The 24071-nt window shown below is 44.9% G+C and overlaps 1 protein-coding gene and 1 long non-coding RNA gene across 2 annotated transcripts; one reads left to right on the forward strand and one right to left on the reverse strand.

Moving 5' to 3' along the window:
• Window positions 1-12769: 12769 nt before the first annotated feature.
• Window positions 12770-14233, reverse strand: LOC133883524 (uncharacterized). Its single transcript, XR_009902906.1, has 2 exons — window positions 13839-14233; window positions 12770-13500 (listed from the first exon to the last, which is right to left on the reverse strand). It is a non-coding gene; the product is annotated as an uncharacterized LOC133883524 (long non-coding RNA).
• A 1810-nt stretch (window positions 14234-16043) lies between these two features.
• LOC133883521 (probable LRR receptor-like serine/threonine-protein kinase At3g47570) lies at window positions 16044-19873 on the forward strand. Its single transcript, XM_062322870.1, has 2 exons — window positions 16044-19236; window positions 19304-19873. The coding sequence occupies exons 1-2, from the start codon at window positions 16206-16208 to the stop codon at window positions 19687-19689; spliced, it is 3417 nt and encodes a 1138-aa protein (XP_062178854.1). The 5' UTR covers window positions 16044-16205; the 3' UTR covers window positions 19690-19873.
• The last annotated feature ends 4198 nt before the right edge of the window (window positions 19874-24071 follow it).

Below are 24071 nucleotides of genomic sequence, written 5' to 3' on the forward strand. Positions count from 1 at the left end.
TCCTTTGATAGATATCCTCCTTAGGTGTCCTTGATCACATACCTCTAGTGTCATTTGGATCCCTTGGTGAAATTCTTCGAGATTACAATTTAGGATTTGATCTACAAACTGCGGAGGGTCCGCATATTTGCGGAGGGTCCACAAATTTCTACGGAGACTCTGCAGTCTGCAGAACATTGCCTAAACCGTGACTTCTTTCTTCAATCTTGTTCCATCTTCTTTCATAGCTTATATGCCCCTGCTATCTTTCAGCTGTGATGGAAAATCCAGATCCAAGGGACCTGACAGTAGAAGCTTGCACCAAACTCTGCCTTGATCCTCATGCTCAAGCTTCTCAAACCACCATGGCTAGTGGTGGTCGTGTCAAATTTTCCACAAGGAAGCAAATATCCAAGCGAGGTGGGAGGATCGGTAGTCAGGGCATTCGCATTCAGGAACCTCGTGGTGGTGGTGATATTGCTGCTGCTCAAAGAGCCAGGGTTCATAAGACCCAAGCTGAGAGGGATGAAGAACGGTTGGGGAAGAAGATAGATCCAAGGATATGCCCTCGCACTCCTCCTTACATTGAACTCAACTTTGGAAGGGATCAAGTACAATACAATGAGTTTCCAAAGATGCAGTCTCCTCAGGTTAACCTTCCCTATGACCTCGTCTTCCTAAGAGCTACAAGAATCAAAGTCTAGTTGTCAAGAAAGAAAGAAAGAAAGAATGATCCTTTCTTGTGACCTAAACATGAGTCTTTGGATGGAAGGTTTTGGTGCCGGTTTCACTTTGACTTTTATCTATCTGTCATCTGCAGAAGCAAGACCAAGCCAATTGCGCCAATGCAATACATTGATTGGAAATATATGTAAGAGGCCGATGATCCCATCTTTGATGGAGTGATTGATGCTTGCACTGAGAAAGGGTTGAAGGAAGTCATGGGGTTCCAGTACAATTGGAATGAAGAAATCATTGCCCAATTCCATGCATCTTTCTTCTTCCACACCCTCAAAAATGAAATCCATTAGACTACTCTTGGGATTCACTATTGTATCGACTATATGATATTCTCTCGCCTTCTTGCTCTTGGAACAAAGTATCATGAATATGGGACCATACACGTGGAGAAGAAGATCAAGGAGTATGACATGGGTGAAATGTATGAGGACCCAAGGATGGCCGATGGTACCACTCATGGCTTGAAGCCGTTCTACTCCTATCTCAATTTTCTTTTTCATCAAACCCTTTATCCAAAGAAAGGAGATGTGACAAAGATTCATGGCATATCAAGGAACGTTCTCCTTAGGATGGGTACCGGTGGAAGACCTTTTAGTGTTGGTGACTTCATATGGGTTGAGCTATGTGATGCCATAAATGATGCAAGGAAGAGCCTCTCATATGTTCTGTATATCATGTACATCATTGAGAAGGTCACCAAGATCTCATTCCCAAAGGAATTGTATTCACGAGCCCTACTGTGTGATGAAGAAGAAGACTTCCTCTAGGCCATCTCGTGATACAAGTTTATCCCGTGCAGCTCCACCTCCCTCTCGTCCATCCTCTTCGCAATCCCGTGGTGGTGGCTCTCGTGGCCGTGGTAAGTACATCAAGAGTGTTCTTCATTCTATCTTCAATATGTGCAAGTACAATGCCATGGAAGTGAATGAGATGAGAAGAGAAGTAAAAGAAATCAAAGGGCATTTAGCGCTAACCACTTCCCCTCATCGAGAATTGCTCGATTTTGGTGATCCGTTTGCCGAGTGGGAAGCCGCGGATCAAGAGGAAGAAGAAAGTGAAGAAGAGGGTGAGTATGAAGAATAAAGTGATGATGATGAGGACGAGGGCAAGGACGACGAAGAAGATGATGACGAGTAGTTTCTGCTCTTCATAGTCTTTCCTTTTCTCCCTTTTTGGCACTTGATGCCAAAGGGGGAGTGAGAAGCTTATCTATCCATTCGTGTTCTTGTTTCATCTTGTAATAACTCTATATATCGTGTGTGTGGTGGTGGACATGAGACCTTGTGTGTTTGTGGTATGCTAAAATTACTACTTAATGTTGGAACCAAGTTTTATTATGCTAGTGTGAGATTAAATGTTCTTGTGCTGAGTTTTGTTTTTAGAGTAAAATCTGTCAAAGTCCGGAGGGTCTGCATAAATAATCGAAGAATCCGCATTTTTGCGGAACCTCCACATAATTCTGCGGATACTCCGCACATTTACAGAATTTTAGGATATTGCTGTGAATATCATTTCTTGTGCATCACGTCTATTCATGATCTTATACATATACTGTTTTTGCACCCCACAGATGCTATGATATAGGGAGAGTCTCCACACTATACTAAAAATTGTGCAATTGGCATTTTAGACCACTTTTTGAAGTTCATTCAAATGCACATCTTTAGGGGGAGCTCCCTATATCATAAGTATTTAAAATCTTTTATTATATACATCTTTTGTAAGCTTTAATTGGGTTGTCATCAATCACCAAAAAGGGTGAGATTGAAAGTGCATCTAGGCCCCTAAGTGGGTTTTGGTGATAATGATATACAATTAAAGAACTAATGAGGGTTATGAAGTATGGACAGGTGTGATTCCATCAAGTGAAAATTCGACGCATGGTGACCCCTAAAAGAAAAAGGGAAGCGAGACATGGATCTTATAGTTTTAAATTCTGTTATCATTTTGAAATTGAGTTTAGGATGTCGTACTATTAAGTGGGATACAAATTACTTGTTTACGTAGGAACAGTGCTTAAGAGAACTAACAAACCCATGAGAGACATCGAACACAAGTCTTGCACCCTTGTTAGTCCTAATTCTTTTGAACTGAGAAAATGCGGAGGGTTCGCATAACTGTGTGGAGGGTTCGCACTTTAGCTGCTTTGGGTTAACTGCAGAGGGTCCGCACTTTTGCGGAGGGTCCGCACTTTCCAGGGGAACAGGAAGTTTTTAAGAATGAAGTATTTATACTCCACACCTTTTCAATCCAAAAGCAACCAGGCGTTCATTTTCGACCTAACCTGAGACAAGAAGCTCTAGTTCATTCAAAGCTCCCCTCTCCAATCCCCTTTGGGATTCTTGGTGAAATCTTTGGTAGGATTGAGTGAAAGAAAGGAGTAGTGCTAATGAGATACAAATCCATCCTTTGAGCACTCGTTTTCTTCGTCAAGCAGGCGATTTCATGTTTGTCACTCTTGGTGGTTCATCCACCTAGATGACTAGGCGTCGCCCGTCGAGCTCCCAATCTTGTGGTGAGCCTCGGAAAGTTTGTATTACCCCTGCAATTGAGTAAGTAACCCTAGCTTGATCTTTGTGGTCACTTGTGTGAGGAAAGAGTTGAAAGAGACCCGGCTCTTTGTGAGCTCCTCAGCGGAGACGTAGTCACTTCTTAGTGGAGTGGCCGAACTTCGGTGAACAAATCCTTGTGTCTCATTTGTCAATTTATTGTGATTTGTTCTAGTCCCTAGTTTCCATTGATTTTTAGGGTTTTAACCCGATCTATCTCTTTGTAAGGTTTGGGCTGTAGGTACTTGGATATACAGGTTGAAAAACAACCTCTGGTTCTTGGTAATTTGTGGATTTTATAGTCGTCGTCTTTGCATAGGCATTAATTTAAGTTTTCTCCAGAAAGTTCAAAGTATCCGTATATTTCTGCGGAACCTCTGCATATCTGTGGAGGTTCCGAACAAATCTGCAGAGAGTCTGCATTTGTTTAATCCGCTGCATTCAGATTGTTAAATTTTTAGATTTTGCCTATTCACCCCCCTCTAGGCGACATTTCAGGTCTTGTGAGAGGTGTTCTTCTTGTTGCTAGAGGGTTGATTTTCTCATATTTCCAACCCTCTGGATCCATCAACTTAAAGAATCTCTTCTTCATATGGCTAGTTCTCTTGTGTTTAGGAGTTTTTCTTCAAGTTGATTACTTTCTTACACTATGACTCTTGATATGGACTTAAATGGAACCAAGAAGAGCAGTTGTTTCGAAAGTCCTGCAATATCTTCTTGTCTCTTTTGCTTCCGCATGTGGTTTTGATGTACGTTTGGTTCAAGAATAGGAGAAGGCCATCAATTTCGTAAAGAAATTGTTTAGGCACCTATTCACCCCCCTTTAGTTGTCAATCTCGGTCCTACAAATGTTTTGTGCATTGCATTTGTATTTTCAACAGTTGCAAATGAAGGTGGTTTGGTCATGCAAATTTTATCCTTAACCCCTAGCTGATGTAGAGGAATTGATGGCATGATGAAATATACAATGATCAAATTAAGCAGTGTTGATGGATATGAACTTTTGGCGCATGTGACTTTGTAATGTGCAGTAGCTAGGGGAAAGCTCGGTGGAAGATGTCTTCTCTTCTCCATCCCTTGTACATGGGAATGTCTCTAGTAGCCTAATATTAGAGCTCTGTGGTAGCCTATTTATTGGAAAATATTGTTTTCACAAATGCTAGTTTTTTTATGGATCATCGCTAATAGCAATTTTCTTATTTTCCCATACACATTCTTGACAAAGTTGTTACTTGCTTCTATTACTTTCTACGTACATTGGTGGTAAAAGCTATAAAAGTTTCTCGCAATAGACTGTAATATTTTGGCATTGGATTTTTGTCATTTAGGATTGCCATTGATCTTGTCACAAATCATTGTGCTGAAATGTATGGTAGAAAAATGGTGTTTTGTTTATGATCAACCCAAACTAAAAGTCAAGGCAGCCTTTTTTCTGGCTTCCAATTTTGTCCAATGTTTTGGCTCCCAGGTGGCATCAAATCGAGATGACTGCCTACTGAGCATTTGCAGCATATTGTCCTTAAAGATGGACAAGGTGAAGCTTTGACAAGGCGCCAAATCGCCAATGGCACTAGGTAGTTAGTACCTGTCGGACCCCATTTTTGGGTTCACTTATGCATCATGTATCAGTCACTGAAACAGTAGATGATACACTCCTTAGTCTTCTACTCTTCATCTTCATCCTGGGTGAAGTCATACTCCAGCTCCTCATCTGAATAGCAAGAAAAAATAAGTACGAAAGGTATTCAGTCCTAACACTACTAAGGAGTTGATACATGCTTAAGAGGTATAATCAAGGAATAAAGCTGCAATGCATATTTGGAGGTCAAAGAAGATTTTGATGCAGTTGTTTAGGTGTCACGCAGATTTGATCAATAAATCCAAGTTTTATGCCAACATTAAGGGGTTTCTGGCCCTAGGAAGATGTCCATTCCCTGCAGTTCTCATCTTTTAAGCTGGTGGACAACAAGTCCCAACCAGACCACAACACCTAGACAATTCTCTCCAAAACACGGTTACCCATCCCACTCACACATCAAGAAATACACACACCATGAGTCTAACTACTTTGTGGCCAAAACTACTCTTTAGATAGATTTACACTTCGAAGAGGTTACATGTTGTACCCACATGATATGCTTAGCCTCCAACCATTGTAGGTGGTGGAACGAATCATAATGAGAGTCTTCACCTGCCCAACCTCACAAGACTTTCTACCACTAGTATACATCAGGGCTCCTGACCCTCACAAAGATATGGCCTTCAGCTGGATCGCAAGCCTCAAAATGAACACTTGGTCTTCTCCTGGTCCTCGTTATTCCCAGGCTCCAAGCAAAAATCAAGTAAAGTCAAGAAAGTGAGGGTCAGCCCCTTTCCCATAACAAGTAATACATGGTTGCACAAGGGGTGGGTTAGCACAATGGCACAATGATTTGGTCCTTGCATAAACTGGGAAAGCATTTTCATTAACAACAAACCACAAAAGGTAGACTTGCTCCTAGTGGCACCCTCCTTAGAGGATCACCTTACGCCCAACCAAAGCAGTTTTTTTTCATGGTTTTTAACATCAACACCATACATCAATCTCCACAATGCATTTCACTCATTTGCAAAAGTGATTGATCATGTGTAATAATTTGTGACAAGAATAACAAGCCCTAAGCAACTAGTTGCAAGGTCTTTGGGTTCTTCTCCACCAAATTCTTCTTTGAAAGCACACAAGTTATCGTCGATAAGCAAAAAGTACGACAAAGGGACAAACTAATCTAAATTCAAATAAAATAAATAATAAATCCAAAAATCACCAACTAGGACATATGGATAGATTCTGAATTTACGTGAAAGAATCACTTGAATCGGAGTTGAGATGTAGGGGATATGGCCTTCAAAACATCGCCCATAAGATTAAATCTAGAAAAAGGTAAGGGGGACACAACTCTAAGACTAACATGTGGTCTTTGGAAACCAATCAACGGTTAACGGTCATGATTGAATTGGTCTCCGATCTACCAGTAGTCTGATGTGGACTGGGTTCATAGGCATGATGCATGGTCCACAAGTGACGAGGTCCATGGACCAGAAGGGGCATCTGTGGTACATTACCATGAGTGGCGATGGTAGGAATCACCATGGCTCCAGAGACGACATGCAGAGGAGGTCTGGTGCCCAAAAACATCACATAATGGCTCTGTGGGCCTCTACAATGCTCAAGCCATTGTCTGTATGTCAAGGCAATCAAAAGGGCAACCAACGACAGGCAACATTGATGGAGCCGCTATGGCCTGTGGCTAAACACCAGGTCCGTGGGCCACTCTCCCTTTTGGAGAGAAACTAAGGAGCAACCTGGCTCGATTGGAGCAGCCCCAAAGAGTGTTTTTTTTTTGTAGTTTTTCCCACGTCAAAATGCTGCTTTTTAGTGAAATGATATCACATTAGGTTCTAGCCACGAACCGACTTTTATACAGTTGAGGTGGGAATTGATTTTTTTTTAGGAGAATGATGGTGGGGTTTACCCACCTAAAAATTTTCTCATTGCAAAAAAGGAAAAAACATGCACTTTTACATTGTCAGTCTCAAAGGAGACCGAAGGGACATAAATGAGGAGAGAGCAGGAGAAGAAAAAGAAAAAACTTTAGCTGATTACATCCACAAGGTTTGTGCACCAATCCAAAGCTATTTCAGTATTCACCGAGGAGGGGGGCCAGGAAACCCAAAGCCGAAGGTGGTCAGCAAGAAGTCGCACAGTGTCCAATGGGCCCGAGTTGATGCCATCGAAGATCATACGGTTCTGTAGCTTCCAGGGTACCCACAGAAGCAGGAGGATAAGGGTGTTACGAACGGGCTCCTACAGGTGGTCAAAGGTTGTAAACACAACCGAGCAGAAGGCGTTCACTGTTTCTAGCTGTCGATTCCCTAGGAGGACGCGACTCCAGATGTCAGTGATTCCACTGCAAGTCACAAAGAGGTGATCGATAATTTTCGGTGTGGAGGGACAGAAATGGTAGCTAAGGTTTGGAATGGCACTGAGTGACTAAAGGAAAGCCATGGTCCTGGTGTTCCCATGTCGAAGAATCCAGAAGAAAATTTGGACTTTCTTCAGGGCAAAGTTTTCCCAATTGTGTTCTTGAAGCCACACATCCTGTCCGGGGGGCACATCATCTGGTAAGCCAATGTTGTTTGATATGCTAGAGCACAGGCACTCCTCATCCATTGAATGTTTGGGGGTGTCTCTTAGGGAAAGAGAAGAGAGGTTAGCAAACAACATGTCAAGTTCTGCCCGAGCAGCGGGTGTGAGGTGGGTCTGGAGCTCAAGATTAAGGGAGCCATGCACCAAAGTATCAGATACCAAGACTTCCTTGCGGGTGCAGTGCGAGAAGGCAGCGGGAAGCGCTTCATTGAGGGGGCTCATGGAAGTCCAGTCATCATACCAGAAGGAAGTGGTTTTCTCGTCACCAACCTCCACCGAGGTTATAGCCATGTAGAGCGGCATGAGGCAGGCGACGGTGTTCCAAGTTGAGGTGTATGCAGGTGACGTCCAGAATCCGATCTGGAAAGGGTGATAGGTTTGGATGATCCAGCGTGTCCAAGGGGTGTCTTGTCTAGAGCAAAGCTTGAGCAGGAGCTTGCGGAGCAGGCTGATGTTTTGAGAGTTGAGGTCTTTGAGCCCTAGGCCACCATCCTGCTTGGGGCAGTAGGTTGTGGCTTAGGCAACCTGGCAATCATCCCCACTGCACTCGGTGGCACCTTTCCAGAACATAGCCCTTCTTGGTTGTCGATCTTGTCGATAGTGGGCTCAGCGAGCTCAAAAACAACCATAGCATAAGTTGGTGGAGCTAAGAGGGTTAGGTGCCCAGCAGAAGTTAGAAACTACTCGCACCAACCCGGGATCCGCTGTCGCACTTTGAGAGCTAAGTAGTCTAGAGCGGAAGCATGAAGTTTCTTATCAGAAAGAGGCAACCCCAGATATGTCTGGGGGAAAGTTGAAATGCTGTAGCCAAGAATAGAAGAAAGGGTTGTTGCCTCCTCAGGGGGAACATGGATGGGAACAAAAGTGCTCTTGTGGTAGTTAATCTGGAGCCCGGTTTCTGAAGCAAAGCGATCAAGAAGAGTCTTCAATGTCAGTAATTGTGTACAATCTGTAGGGAGCATGATGAGGGTGTCGTCTGCATATTTGATGATGGGACAAGGCAGGTTTGGTTGTAGTGGGTGACGGATGGATCCATCCCTTGTTATCAGCAGTTATAGCACATTGGCCACAATAAGGAAGAGGTACGGGGAGAGCGGGTCTCCCTGGCGCAGTCCCCTCTTGCATTGAATCCAACATCCAGGCACACCATTTAGGAGGACAACCGTGCATCCCGTCTGAAGCAGGTGATGCATCCACCAACACCACTTGTCACTAAAGCCATGGGAGCGCATAATCAGATCTAGACCGGACCATTCGATCGAGTCAAAGGCTTTTCAAAAATCAAGCTTGAGAGCTAAAGTAGGAACTTTCTGCTTGTGACAGCATTGGAGAAGCTCGATAGCCATGATAAAACTCTCAAAGATGTTGCACCCTTTGATGAACCCGGTCTAGCTGTTTGGCAGCAGGGAGGTGATTACAGCTTGTTAGTGGGTTGTTAAAACTTTACTTAGAAGCTTTGGGGGGAAGTTCTGGAGCGAGATCAGACGAAAACCATCAACAGTGGTAACGTCATCCTTTTTGGGAGGAGGACAAATATAAGATTGGTTGACACAACCCAAGTTTGAGTTTTCAGCATGAAACTCACTGAACATTTGTCTGATGTCATCTTTGACCACATCCCAAAAGGTCTTAAAGAAACCAAAGCTAAAACCATCTGGGCCAGGGCTGCTGTCAACTCTCATGTGCCATAAGGCATGCGATATCTCATCATCCGAGAAAGGGGCATCCAAGTGGTTCAAAGAGAACATATCTGGATAAAGGTTCGAGAGCTCAAAACCCCAACGAGTCGGCACGGAGCTTCCCAGGAGAGAGGTATAGAAATCCCCTAGGATCTTCTCCTTTCTCGAGTGGTTGTACACTGGCACACCATGGTCATGCAGAACTTTGATTTGGTTCTTCCGTGGCCTGATTGAGGCACTGGCGTGGAAGAAAGTAGTGTTATCATCTCCAAACTTACATACCTTGAAGTGGTACCATTGACGCCAATAGATCGCTAGGGCTTTATGTTGTTCTGAGAGCTGATCTTTCAGTAGATCCCTCAAGAGCAATTCAGCTTGACTCAGGGGCCGAAGCTCCTCCACAATATCCATAAGAGTGATGACCTGCTTGCAGGCTGTAACACCCTACTTTACAACTAAGCATAATTATTTGAAAATAGGAAATTTTGACAGTATTTCCTCTATAGGGGCGGTATAACTGACCACAAAAAAGATCACAGGCAGACAATATATGATATAAACAACATATATATAGAAATTTTCACGACGCTACCAGCGTCTTACCACAACAGATACAAAACAAACGACAGACCACCAAAAACATAACTTCTAAACACCGGTTGAGTTATCGACATCGTGATGAGGTAGTGCGTGCAACTACCAAGATCCATCCCCAAAATGCACGTCAGCATTCTAAACATACCTGTAAAAGATTTAACAGGGGGGTGAGACGAGCTCAGCAAGTAACAGCTATGAATATAAACACATCTCACTCCATTCAAAAGTATTTGGGAAATAAACATTCTTCTCACAACAACAAGAAAAAACCACATGGTTTTAAAGAGAATATCCTTTCAGAATATTTGTCGAGAAAGTAACGACAGACTCCAACCCGGTCTTCCACAAATATGGCATTTAACTCCAAGAATTATGTATTCTCCAGATATCATAAAAATGTATGAATGCCATGATGCAACTCCATTTGAGAGCTGCACGATGCCAACATCTCATGCAACTCCATGTACCGGTACGAATCACGTACGATGGCAGTGATCGGCCTTTATCACCATATGAAGTGCATAAATGCATATATATGCATGTGAATTGACATCAATTCTTAATTTCCTTTTGATGACTCGTGATAAAAAAACACCACAACTGATTCATGATGACAATGGTACAAACCAAATCAATAAGAATAGCATGGAATTAATGAATCAAATGCAACATCATCCATGATTTGAATGAATTAGAAAATGCCATATACTTTAATTTTATTTGCAAAAGAAGTAAGACATGAATATAAACATAGCACTGAATCACACCCCCACGTTACTTGCCTTTTACCAAAAGTGACGAAGAAATTTTGATTAAGTACGTCCGGAAGTAGTACCACCTGCACAGGTATATTATTAGCACTAAAACACATTTAAAACACATAAAATATGAAGCGTCAACCCTACGTCTGAAAACGTCGCATATACGCCTATATTTCGGAAAACCAAACAGAAAACTGTATCACATGAAATGATACACTATCTCCAATTCAAAGTCGAATCAAAGTTCTCACTAATTAGACTTTGCTCCGTTGAAAGAAATGAATGTTTCGACTCGGATGTCGTATCTTCGAATCAATAACGATTATCGAAACGAATCAGACTATTGATCACATGAAATGATACGACAGGAATTGATTGATTTGATCTAACCATAAATATCTAAGAATTACTGAAGAATCACCTTCGAAGGATTGACGATGAATCCGACAAAATTACGAAATTTCCAACTTTTCCCTTTTTCTTCTTTTTTTTCTCTCTTTCTTTTTTCTTCTCCCTTTCTTTTCTCTTCTCCTGTTTTTCTTCTTCCTGGCTTTTCTCCTGCGCTGGTTTGCTTGCTTCTTCTCTGTCTCTTGGTCAATACACAGGGAGAGAGGGAGACCACGGCGGCCGGCGTGCACGGCGGCGGCGCGCAGCACGCAGCGCGGCGGTACAGGCAGGACGACCGGCGAGCAGGCGGTGGCGCCGGCGGCGCACGGCAGCGGCGCGATGCTCAGGCGCGCGGCGGCGCAAGCGCGCAGCGCACGGGAGCTCGGCGCGCGACGGAGAGAGAGAGAGAGAGAGAGAGAGAAAGAGAAAACGCGAGGCGTACGCGAGAAGAGTCTGGATGGATCGGGTTGAGGGCCGATCCATCCGGTACTTATCCTTTTTTATTTTTTTTATTTTTAAAACAACGAACGGTCTAAATTTATTGGGCTTGCTACGGGTCACAAAGTGTCCGGAACAGACATAAAAATAGTAAAATGGGTTCGTCTCGACGAGATGAACGCAACCACGGTCTCCGATCGTCCATACGAGCAACGGATCAAAAAGTCAACTTTTGGTCAAAAACTCCTTTTTTTCTCTCTCAAAAAAAATTCGGTATTACACAGGCACTGATAATTCCGCCCGGGTGCTTCCGTTTCTTGGCCCACTTTTTTGAGCGAGTCCGCACCCATTTCAATTTCTTGGCCAAGTGAGAGGGTGCCCCTGAACTTGGTTAACAGCAGTGCTCCAGACATCTTGAACTAAACCCCTATAAACTTCATTGGTGGCCCAAGAGCACTTGTAACGAAACACATGTGAGACCAGAGCAATAGAGGTAACTGTAACCAAAAGGGGAACATGATCCATAGAACTGAGAATGGAGTTGAACAGAAGTTGCCCCCAAATGGAGTTTATCAAAGCTCTATCTAGACGCACCAAAGTGGGTGCCCCCCTATTGTTGGACCAAGTGAATTTGCGATCTAACAGGGGCAGATCATGGAGGAGAAGATCATCGATGACATTGGAGAAAGCATCCGCAGTGCTGACCGAGAAGTTGTTGTTATTCTTGTCTTCTGGGAATCTTGCAATATTGAAATCTCCAAATAGAAGCCACGAGCTTGTAATAACAGAGGCAAGGTGGCAAAGCTCATACAGGAATCCTTCACGCTGATCGTCTTAATAGGGCCCATAAACGTTGGAGATAGTGAAGCATAGGTCACTAACCGTGGATTCAAAAGAGGAGGTTAGGGTGAAGTTTAGCTCAAGGTAATTAGTAGTACAAACAGAATGTTATGGCCAAGCAGTCAGAAGCCCACTCGACGCACTAGAAGAATACTTATAGCTGTAGTAAGAAAAGCCGGGGGGAGGAAGACGGTAGCTTTAACCACAGGGATGTCCTCGAGCTTAGTCTCCTGAAGGCAGATGATATGCAAGAAACGATGATCCATTGATTATGATATCCAATTATTTTCACAATCGCAAGAGGGCAATCAATACGAAAACCGACTGGACACATACTTCCGAACTGACTGGGATTGCTCTATTTGTAGTAGTGGCGGATGTCTTTTTCACTAGTTGCCGCAAGAGCGCTAGTACATGTTGTTTGGTTCCAATTTTATCACAAATGTTTTTACGAAATGGAGCATAATTTGCAATAGATGTTCTAGCTAGTTGAGGATTTGGTTTGTTGCAAGCACTCCAAAATTGTATGTGTTTGTTGCATCAGGAATTCAGGATGGAGATTCGTTGCAGTTACACTCAATAATTGTCGCACGGATGGAGAAGAGTACAAACGTTGCTGTCAGCCGGCCGCCTGCAAGCAGCGCCCAAGCTTTAAAGGCCTTTTTTTTAATATATGTGTACAATAGGACCTCCCACCTTCCTTATATATGAGAAATTTGGACGGGATGGAGAAAAGTCCTTCTCGGATACAATTACATACAGATGGAACCTAATTAAAACGTCTTATTCTTGTTCCTATTGTAAGAGCCATATGCTACGTACTTGACTTATTCAAGTTCCCATACAAATGAAGATGCACTCGAGTTAGAAAATTTTCTACTATAATAGGAAATTTTCTTATAAAAAGTCGTGGGGTAGTCATGCATGCCTGCATTGACAGACCACAGGATTCAGATAATCTTCTCGCATTTTGCTCATCGCGCACAATCAGAAGCGAGGACCATACGGATTGTAAAATGGTGCACGGGGCTGTTCGGTGCCCCCTGCGATGATGGTGAAAAATCACGCCACAGAAAAAAAGAGCGTAAGAGAGAACATAAGAACATGGATGGTCATATCCTACTTCATTTATTCATGTTCCTATACAAATGAAGATGCATTCCAGTTAGACAAATTTCTACTATAATAGAAATTTTCCTTGCAAAAAGCCGTGGGGTAGACATGTGTGCCTGCATTGACAGATCACAGGAATCAGAGAATCTTCTCGCATTTTGCTCATGGCGCAGAGGGATGACCATACAGATTGTAATATGGTGGACAGCGCCCGGGGTTGTTCGGATCCCCTGCGATGATGGTGAAAAATCACGCCACAGAAAAAAGAGAGCGTCAGAGAAAACATAAGAACATAGACGGTAATTACTAGCCAGAAAATAACTATGTCGCCAGTGGAGCACCGATATGGCCTAGGCGTGAAGGATAACAAGGTTTGTGTGGTTGAGGCCACTGCAATTATGCGAAATTAACCCCTACTTGTGTTACGGACAAGGTGGTCCGGACACAAATGTTAGTGCGACAATCTGTATCATATAAGGGATTAAGAAAATTTACAGTGTTAAATTAAAAAAAATCATTTAGTTTTCCCTTTTCGGAACATAGGGTCAGGGGAGTACTTAGTACTTACAAGCATTGCAACTTGCGCGTCCGCCTGCAACGCTGCCGCTGAGGAGGGCCAATATTAATAAGCTGAGGAGAACAAGAAGCAATCGAATCGAGCATGGGCAAGCGTTTGGTGACATTGTTGGCTTGTTGCTGTTTCGCGGTGTGTCCCGCGAGTTGGAGCGGGCAAAAGTTAGCAAACAAAGGGAACAATTGGGTACTGTAGACTGGGTGCGCTCCATTGGCAGTGCTCCAGGATCTAAATAGAACCGAACTTTTGTTGGGATCTGCAGAGGAAGCTGCCTCCGGGTGGTCAGCTCGCCGTGTTTTACCGGGTCACATGACTAGGGATGGCTCTCCGTGTTTTACCGGGTCACATGACTAGGGATGGCAATTGGGTACGATGGATATGGACAGTGCTCATTTATATTTACACCTGTCGAATTTTTATCCACTCATGGATATACTCATAAACACCCATGAGTGAAGAGCCGATCCTAAACCCGTCGCCCATGGATATCCATCACCCGCGGGTATACCTGTTTACCCGCGGGGTGGCGCGATAGGGCAGAGTTTGCTAGGGTGGGTCGACGCGGCGTGACAGGGTGACGTGGCGGAGCGGGGGGCAGCGCGGTGGTGTGACGCGGCGGGGCGGCGGCGCGACGGAGCAGCTGGGCGGGGTGGTGCGACACGGCGGACCCATAATCCCAAATGTGCGGCGCAGGGTGGTGGCAAAGAGGGGCGGGGCTGGTGGCAGATCTCCACCCTGCAACGTACCCAGATGCGCGGTGCGGGGGTGGCGGCGGTGAGGGACGGGGCTGGTGGCGTGGCTCAGGGCAGAGCTGGGACTGCGAGGCGACGGGGGGTGGGTGGGCTGGCGACACGGGGCTGCTGTGTCGCTGGGAGGCGACGGCGAGCTGGGTGGATCAAGGTTCGAGGAGAGGGAGACGAGGAGAGGGAGGCGGTGGTGGGCTACTGGATCGGGGTCCGGGGAGAGGGAGAGGGAAACGGGGACGTGAGAGGGAGAGGGAGACAGGGAGATTGGAGAATTGGGCCCACCGGTCAGAGTAGATTCACAGGTTAACGGGTTTCGTGGGTATAGGTACGTCTTACCTATATTCGCACATGTCTACCTGTCGGGTAATATTTTCCACTCACGAACGTACTCATAGATACTAAATGCTACTTATACCTATCCTATTCAGGTATTTACCTGCAGGTAAATAGGTAATCGGGATAAATTGCTATTGCACTCATTTCTAAGTCATCTCTAAGGATGTCCATGTCCTTCACAGCAAGTGCGGTTCAAAGTAATGCAAGGTACGCGTGACTGAGGCTGCGTTTGGATAGGCTATGGCTTTGGAGCTTCTGGTTAGCTGAGGAAGTTGTTGTGGCTATTGAATTTTGATGGTTAGTTTTTATTATAAACTTTTAGCTTCTCAGCATACACAAAGGCTAGAAAAGTTAGCTAGAACCTACTTCTCAGCTTTTAGTTCATTTCAACCACACTCGCTTCCCCAAATAACCAAAATCCAATAGAAGCTGAGACCAGAAGTAAGCCGTTTGGATGACTTCTACCTTTAAAAAAAAACTAAAAATAAACCTATCTAAAGAGGGCCTGAATGACTTTGAAATTTTGAACGGCTGGCACGACGGCAATAGCAGTCAGCAGTCAAAGACTCCAAGCTCTTATCACCTGATTCTCAATCGCGTACTCATTTCGTCCGATTATTTTGCTTGCTCATCTAGCTGTTCGGACTCAATCGAATCACGCATGCTGTTAGAGAAACGTTCTACATACGTAATGACAGGTATATTAGTACACATCAGCTTTCTCATAGACTATCTCATCTAATATTACATAAGATTTTAGATGAGATAGAAAAGTGAGACAAAAAAGATATTGTTTCGCGAAGCAGCAGTTTTTTTTTTTTTATTGCTCTGACTCATACAACGGTTTTTGGGACGCTCCGGAAAAAATGGGTTTCTGGCGGTGGCGATACGTGCAGAAAAAATTGGGTTTCTGGTAGTGGCGAAGACTGACTCGGGGTCTATGACAAACGTCTTATACTCTTAAATGCGTCAAGGCATGTAGCAAACTAGCAGTTGTATCTTCTTCAATTGACACGGGCGAAGACTGACGCGGGCGAAGATGTGCAAGCTTTGCGTGTTCTGTAAAAAGAGCTTGAACGACTTGCCCGAGCGCCAATGGAACCCACGGGTCCTCCAGCCAGCTCTTACTCTTTTTCCGATTCTTATTGCTTGTTGATATGCAGAGCAACAATGAACGCAAGTCAGTGGCTACAGTCTCTTCCATCCTTCTATAAATGCACCATATGTGCTACTGCAAGAAATCACAGCTCAAGTCTCACGCATACATCTACTATAGCATATGGCTCCTCTAGGAACTCTGAGTTCATCAGTGCTCCTGGCCACTGTCCTGTCCTTCCTCTCGAGCTTCCTTCTCCCTGCCTTTCCACTTGATAGCACAGCACTGCATAGTGACCTCCAAACCCTTCTTTGCCTCAAGGTCCATCTCTCTGACACTGCCGGGCTTCTAGCCTCATGGAAGAATGATTCCCTTCAATTTTGCAGTTGGGCTGGTGTTAGTTGCAGCAGGAGGCACAGATCTCGCGTTGTTGCCCTGGACCTCGGGTCGTTTGAGCTCAATGGCCAAATACCTGCTTGTATTGCCAATCTCACTTTCCTCGAAAGAATCCACTTCCCAAATAACCAGCTCAGTGGTTCGATTCCTCGTGAGCTTGGCCAACTAAATAGGCTGCAGTACCTTAACCTCAGCTCGAACGATCTCAGTGGTGTGATCCCGGACACACTGTCGTCCTGTTCTCGCCTTCAGATCGTTGATCTTGGGAGAAACTCCCTCCAAGGTGAGATTCCTCCAAACCTGAGCCAATGCTTAAATCTTCAGAAGCTCATCTTGCAGCATAATGGACTCAGTGGAGGTATCCCAGAAGGGCTGGGGATGCTCCACAATCTTTCAATTTTGAATCTTGCTAGAAATAGTCTGACGGGAAACATTCCTCCTTCACTTGGATGCAAATCTTCTCTTAGATCTGTTGTTCTTACAAACAATAGCCTCACCGGACCAATCCCGTCTCTCCTAGCTAATAGTTCATCACTTCAAGTGTTGGACTTAACACACAATCATCTCGGTGGAGAGATTCCATATGCTCTGCTAAATAGTAGATCACTTAAAACAATAAGACTTGGGTTGAACAACTTTGTTGGGTCAATACCTGTTTTCTCGCACACTGACTCTCCCTTGGAGTATCTCATTTTGACAGCAAATAATCTTTCAGGCTCCATACCTTCTTCATTAGGGAATTTATCTTCCCTTTGCCAGCTCTTGCTTGCATACAACAATTTTCAAGGTAGCATCCCGATGAGTATAGGTAAAATTCCAAACCTGCAAGTGCTGGACCTGACTTACAACTTTTTGTCAGGAACTGTCCCAACCTCTCTTTACAACATGTCAGCACTCACATACCTTGGCATAGGCATCAATGGCCTTGTGGGGGAAATTCCACATAACGTAGGGTACACCCTTCCAAGCATCCAAAAATTGATTTTTCAAGGAAACCAATTCCAAGGCCAAATCCCTGCTTCACTAGCAAACGCAACCAATCTTATGTTGATTGATCTAGAAGATAATGCATTCCGTGGAACTGTTCCTTCTTTGGGTTCACTTCCAAACTTGGTGGAACTGGATCTAGGCATGAATCAGCTCGAAGCTGGAGATTGGTCTTTCCTTACCTCACTAGCCAATTGCACACAGTTGGTCGACTTATCTTTATCAACAAACAAAATCCACGGAACATTGCCAAGTTCCATTGGTGGTCTTTCAAACAGCTTGGAAGTTTTGCGGTTGACAGAAAATAACATATCTGGGACAATACCACCAGAGATAGGGTCCCTCATAAACCTTAGGATTCTTTACATGGAGAAAAATCTATTTACCGGAAGCCTCCCAGACACACTCGGAAAACTTTCAAGGTTGTATGGACTAAGCTTATCTCAAAACAAACTTTCTGGACAAATACCACATTCAATCGGTAACCTTAGTCAACTGAGCGAACTCTATTTGCAAGAAAATAATTTGAGTGGACAAATCCCCGGAGTAATAGGACACTGCAAAACATTGTTCAATTTAAACCTTTCTTGTAACAGCTTTAGTGGAAGCATACCGAAGGATCTGACTGCAGTTTCTACCCTTTCTAAAGGTTTTGACCTATCTCACAACCAACTCTCCGGACCAATACCACTGGAGATTGGTGACCTGATAAATCTTGGCACCCTCAACATTTCCAATAACCAATTGTCTGGACAGATTCCCTCCACTCTAGGCCAGTGTGTCCAATTGGAGTCCCTCCACATGGAAGGTAACCTTCTTGATGGAACAATCCCTGAATCTTTCACAGAATTGAGGGGCATCATCGAGATAGACCTTTCTCGAAATAATCTTTCTGGAGCAATACCTAAACTATTTGAGTCTCTCAGCTCCTTGAACCTTCTCAATTTGTCCTTCAACAACCTCGAAGGACCAGTACCAATAGGTGGGATATTTCAAAATGAAAGCGAGGTGTTCATTCAAGGGAACAAAAAGTTATGTGGGAGCACTCCATTGCTAAAGTTGCCACTTTGTCATGCAGAGACCTCCAGACAAAAGCACACTTCCAAAATCCTTAAGATGGTAGGACTCAGTGCTCTTTCTTTGGCCTCACTATCATGTTTAGTGGTTGTTCTTTTGAAGAAGAGGAAAAAATTCAAACAAGCATCCCATCCGTGCTGCAAGGAATTGAAGAAGTTATCATATTCTGATTTAGTCAAAGCAACAAATGGTTTCTCCTTAGGCAACTTGGTTGGTTCAGGGAAATATGGATCAGTGTACAAAGGTATACTTGAATTTGAAGAACAGGAAGTTGCTATCAAAGTTTTCAAACTTGATCAACTTGGAGCACCAAAAAGCTTTCTTACTGAATGTGAGGCATTGAGGAATACTCGTCATCGTAATCTTGTTAAGGTGATTACTGCATGCTCCACATATGATCCTGCAGGGAATGAGTTCAAAGCTCTTATTCTTGATTACATGACAAATGGTAGCCTAGAGAGCTGGCTCCATCCGAAACTGAACCAGTACTGTTTGAATACCCCATTGAGTTTGGGCTCCAGAGTACTGATAGCAATGGACACAGCTTCTGCCTTGGATTATTTACACAACCACTGCGTGCCCCCAATAGTCCACTGTGATTTGAAGCCCAGCAATGTTCTTCTAGATAATGTCATGGGTGCACGTGTTGGTGATTTTGGGTTGGCTAAGTTTCTTCACAGTTATAGTTCTTCAAGTATTAATAGTTCTACAAGCGTAGTGGGACCAAGAGGATCAATTGGATACATTGCACCAGGTGACAATCTTGATTTTACCTTTCTTTCAAACGTTGCTTTTACTAAAAGTTACACACAATATTGCAGAGTATGGTTTTGGGGGCGAAATCTCAAGAGAAGGAGATGTTTATAGCTATGGAATTATCATCTTAGAACTGCTAACAGGGAAGCGGCCCACGGATGAAATGTTTCAGGATGGTTTGAGCCTTCACAAATTTGTGAAAAAGGCTTTTCCTCAAAATATTGACGAGATTGTAGATCCAAATATCATTCCAAATTTCGATGATGAAGATGACGGCCATAATTTAGACAATGAAAATCATCCAATGGCCGGAATGATGAGCTGCGTCATGCAGCTTGTTAAGCTTGGTCTCTCATGCTCTGTTGAGACACCCAAAGATCGGCCAACAATGCAGGATGTTTATGCTGAAGTCACCGCAATCAAAGAAGAATTTTCAGCGCTATGCGGTTGAGGAACAAGACAATTTTCTGTTATTCACATATTACTGGTGCATGATGGCCTATTCAGAAAGCCTTTTACCCTAGAAACCATTTACGTTGTGTGAGTTGCGTTCCATTTCGGTACTGATTTGGGTTTGTAATGTATCAGAACTTCTAAACATTTGTTATGAAATAAAGTTTATCATCGGAACTCCATTGGCTTGGTTATTTTGTCAATTGATGCAAGTTCCATGTCAACAAACTGGTGCTTTCACACGCTACTGGTCACAAATAATTAAATTAGTCAAAATCTTGCAGAGTGAGTCAAATTGTTGGAATTGGAAGGTGGGCAGTGGAAAAAAATGTTGCTCTAACAAATGTTGTCAGATATAATGTGACTTGCTTGTTTTCCCAGTTCATAAAAAGGACGGGATATGTTTCATATTAACAGGGAAAGGAAATTAAAGGAAGTTGTTATTCAGAAAGTCTTTTTTTCTCGAATACGCAGGAGAGCTGCGTATCTTTGTATTAAGAAGGAAAAGTAACAAGCACAGCGTTCACCAACTTATACAACGACCATATAGGGGTCTTAGAACATAAACATCATTAGGCAACTATACACGTAGAGAAAACAACTAATTGATAGAGATTCAGGCTCCGATCACAGCACAGAACTGAAGTCATGCAGATGAGCGCTGATGACCGATAGGTGGATAGCTCTGGCGTGACACCATTGGTTGACATCCTCCCGAATGAGAGCCACAAGCGTGTCGTACGAGATACGCCGACCGTTGAAGACAATGTCAATGCGAGCCAACCAAATCCTCCAGGTAGTTAGCAAGATTAGAGAATCTAAACCTTTGTGGAAATCGTTGCGCACTCTAGCGCGGAGATGCATCCACCAGTCCAAAAGCGACAAAGCTGCCGGCGGGGGCTGAACTCCCAAAACGCGCCACCAAACCTCCCTCGCGACGATGCAATGCAAGAACTGATGGACCGTAGTCTCTGGATGTTGAGAGCAATGTGAGCAAGAATCGTCCGATTGCAAACCATGCCGTCACCTCCGGGAAGATGTCCAAAATCTTCCGAGGATCCCTAGCCAAGCGAAGAACTTGACCTTCCTAGGAGCCCATGCTTTCCATACCAACTGAGCTCCAGCAAAGCGCACGCTCCCTTGGAACATCATATGATAAGTTGATCTTGTAGAATACTGTCCGAATGAAGTTCATTTCCAAATACTTCGATCATCGGCATTGGAAAGACTGCAGGAGTCTAAAAAGCCCCATAGCTCCAAATATTGGCTAATCGCCGGCATGGATAGAGGACCCATAATGTCCCTAATCCATCTTCTGTCGCATAAGGTGTCGCAAATAGTTCTGCGCTTAGCAATGGAATGACCGATGCAAGCATATAGATCCGGAGCCATTGAGCGGATGGAGCAGCCACCAACCCATGCGTCGCACCAGAAGAAAGTGGACTTTCCATTTCCAACCTCAAAGACAGTTGAAGCATCAAAGAGTGCAACTACATGGCACTCATGCTTTAGCGGAAGGGCTGCCCAAGGCTTTGTTGGATCGCTTCGTTGCCACCAAAGCCAGCGGAGGCACAAGGCCAAGCCAACCAACCATGAGTCCTATATTCCGAGCCCCCCAAACTCCAACGGTCTACAAACCTTAGTCCAGGTGACGGTGCAATGGCCGCTAGACGAGGCCTTGTCTCCGGCCCAAAGGAATACCTTGCGGATCTTATCAATCTCTTTGGTCACCTAGGGTGGAACGGAAATTGAAATGAGAGTGTGCAAGGGGGTGGTGGACAGCGCTGACCAAAGTTGCCTGCCCTAGCTTGGAAATCAACTTCGCTTGTCACACAGGAAGCTTGGCCGCCACGTTGTCAACAATGGGCTGCAAATGGCATTTGCATAATCGCCCAACTGTCAGCGACACGCCGAGGTACCAAATGGGGAAAGGAGATAGACTGCACGGTAGGAGCGCTTGGATGAGGTTGATCTCCGGTGCGGTACAATTGATCGTGGTGGCTGAGCATTTCCCGAGATTAGTTTTGAGACCGGTTGCCTCACTGAAGACACGGAGGATGTCCAGATGAGCAAGGATGTCCTCTGAGGTAGACGATAAGAACAACATTGCATCGTCGCATAGAGCGAGGAGCGGTGCCTAATGGAGCTGTGTCCCACCGAATTGATCACACCAACGTCACCAGCCTTTTGCAAGATACGAGCCAAGGTATCCATCACTAGCACAAACAGTAAGGGCGAGAGTGAGTCACCCTAGCGAATCCCTCTGGCGTGGCCAATCATAAGACCGAGAATGGAGTTTAGAAGGATACGAGACAAAGAGGATCTTAGAATACCTTCGATCCAACTGCACCAACGTGGGCCGAAACCCTATGCCCGAAGAACTTCCATGAGGAACGGCCAACTAACCGAATCAAATGCCTTGGAAATGTCCAATTTCAACAAAAATTTTGGTCTCTTGGTTTTCTTCAGCAGACAAGCCGTGGAGAGAACCATCTTGAAGCTATCATGTATGGACCGGCCTGCTATGAAGGCGCTCTAATTGTCGGAGATCATCGAGCTTAGGCATGGGGTCAACCGAAGGGCCATAGCCTTAGTGATCAGTTTTCTGATGCTATGGATAAGGCTAATCGACTGAAAATCAGATGGCGAGTAGGTCGAATCCTTCTTGGGAAGCAAAGTGATGAGGGAATTATTTAGAGTTTTAAGACCTCTAGTGTCGCCTAGACCAAAGGCGCAGATGACGAGGGATACATCCAACTTGATGATCGGCCATGCAATGTAGTAGAATTTCGCTGAAAAATTGTCCGGCACCCGATGTCTTATTAGAAGGAAGCTGGTTGATGGAGTGCATATTCTCGTCCTCGCAGAAGGGGGTACCCAGCGTCAGTAGGTCTTGCGTTGAAATCCCAATCGCGGACAGGTCTAGGGAGTGTCGCCTGGACGAGGCCACACCAAGGATGGAGTCGAAGTGGTAGAACAACACATCCTCCATGGCCAGATGGGAGGAGACTAGGCCATCTTCCGTGGTCAGCGAGTTGATCAACTTCTTCCGCACACGGAAACTAGCGTAAGAATGAAAAAGTCTTGTGTTAGCATCGCCATCACACAACCAAGCCGCTCTGGAGTGGCACCAAGCGATTGAACGCTCCAGCGAAGCGAGGCCGAGGGAGACGACCTTGAGGTGTTTGAGCAACATGGACTCATCCGATTAGAGAGGCCAGCCATCCTGGGCAGCATCGAGATGGGCGATGGCCTCACGAGCTATGAGTAATTGGTCCTTGATGTTGCCCACACTCTTACTACTGCATCACTATAAAGCCGGGCTGTTTTCGCGTGACCCTCGGCAACGGGTTAAAACGGCTAAGGGAGAATGGAACGGATGAGCACGGCACCAAGAATCGCCAGTTTTCATGTGACTGAACCGTGATCTCGCGAAGTCGCAAGGTTCGCGAACTTGAACCTGAGCCCGCGGCTCCCCACGAGCGCGGGACCAAGAAAAGGTTGTTTTTTGGCCCATGTTACGTGATTTTTCCAAATACAATGGGGCCTAGGAAAAATCTCAAATCAGTGAGCCCAGAGACCCAAAAAATCCCCCGAACTCCTGGGAGGGGGGATGTCCCTCAGGTATAGTAGGGAGGGGTGGTTCGGCTGGCCTGGAGAGCGGCTGAACGTTGGTTTTTGGGTGGCTGGGCACGGGCTCAGCACCATGGCACCCCGGACCCTGCCGGCCGGACTCCGGCCACCGGCCAACGGCGGTGCTCCGGCCGCCGGAGCACCTTGGCCGGGAAGCGGTTTTTTGCCCAGAATCGCCGTTTTGGCAAAACTAAAATCGTCTCTGACTGCTAGCTCGCAGCGCAGTAGAAAGCAACAAAGGACAGTGGTCCGAGCAATCAAAAGATAAAGCTTGAAAGAAGCAATCTGGGAACAACGCGTCCCATTCTAGGGACGCCAACGCCCAATCAAGACGCACTAGAGTTGGAGAGGAGCGCTCGTTCGACCAAGTGTAACGGCAACCAAACAAATGTAGATCTTTCAATTCTTGATAAAAAAATGAACCTTCAAAAACACGTGATTGATCACCGACTGATATTGTTGTTGTTTTTGTCGGAAGCCAAAGCAATCATGTTGAAATTCCCTAAGACGAGACAAGGACCGGGCAGCAACAAGCAGATGTCAGAGAGCTCGGCGAGGAAGGATTCCTTGAGCCCTTCTTCAGTAGGACCATACACGGCCGTCAAGAAGACAGGGGACTCCCTAGCCGACAAGATCCAAACGCTGTTAGAGAATTGTCGAACCTGGATTGCTACCAAGGAAAGAGGTTGGCAGAAAGCTACAAGAATGCCTTCTCAAGTGTCCGTTGCAGGAAAAAACGAGTAAGAG

Source organism: Phragmites australis, chromosome 10 (assembly GCF_958298935.1).
Source record: "Phragmites australis chromosome 10, lpPhrAust1.1, whole genome shotgun sequence".
NCBI lineage: Eukaryota > Viridiplantae > Streptophyta > Magnoliopsida > Poales > Poaceae > Phragmites > Phragmites australis.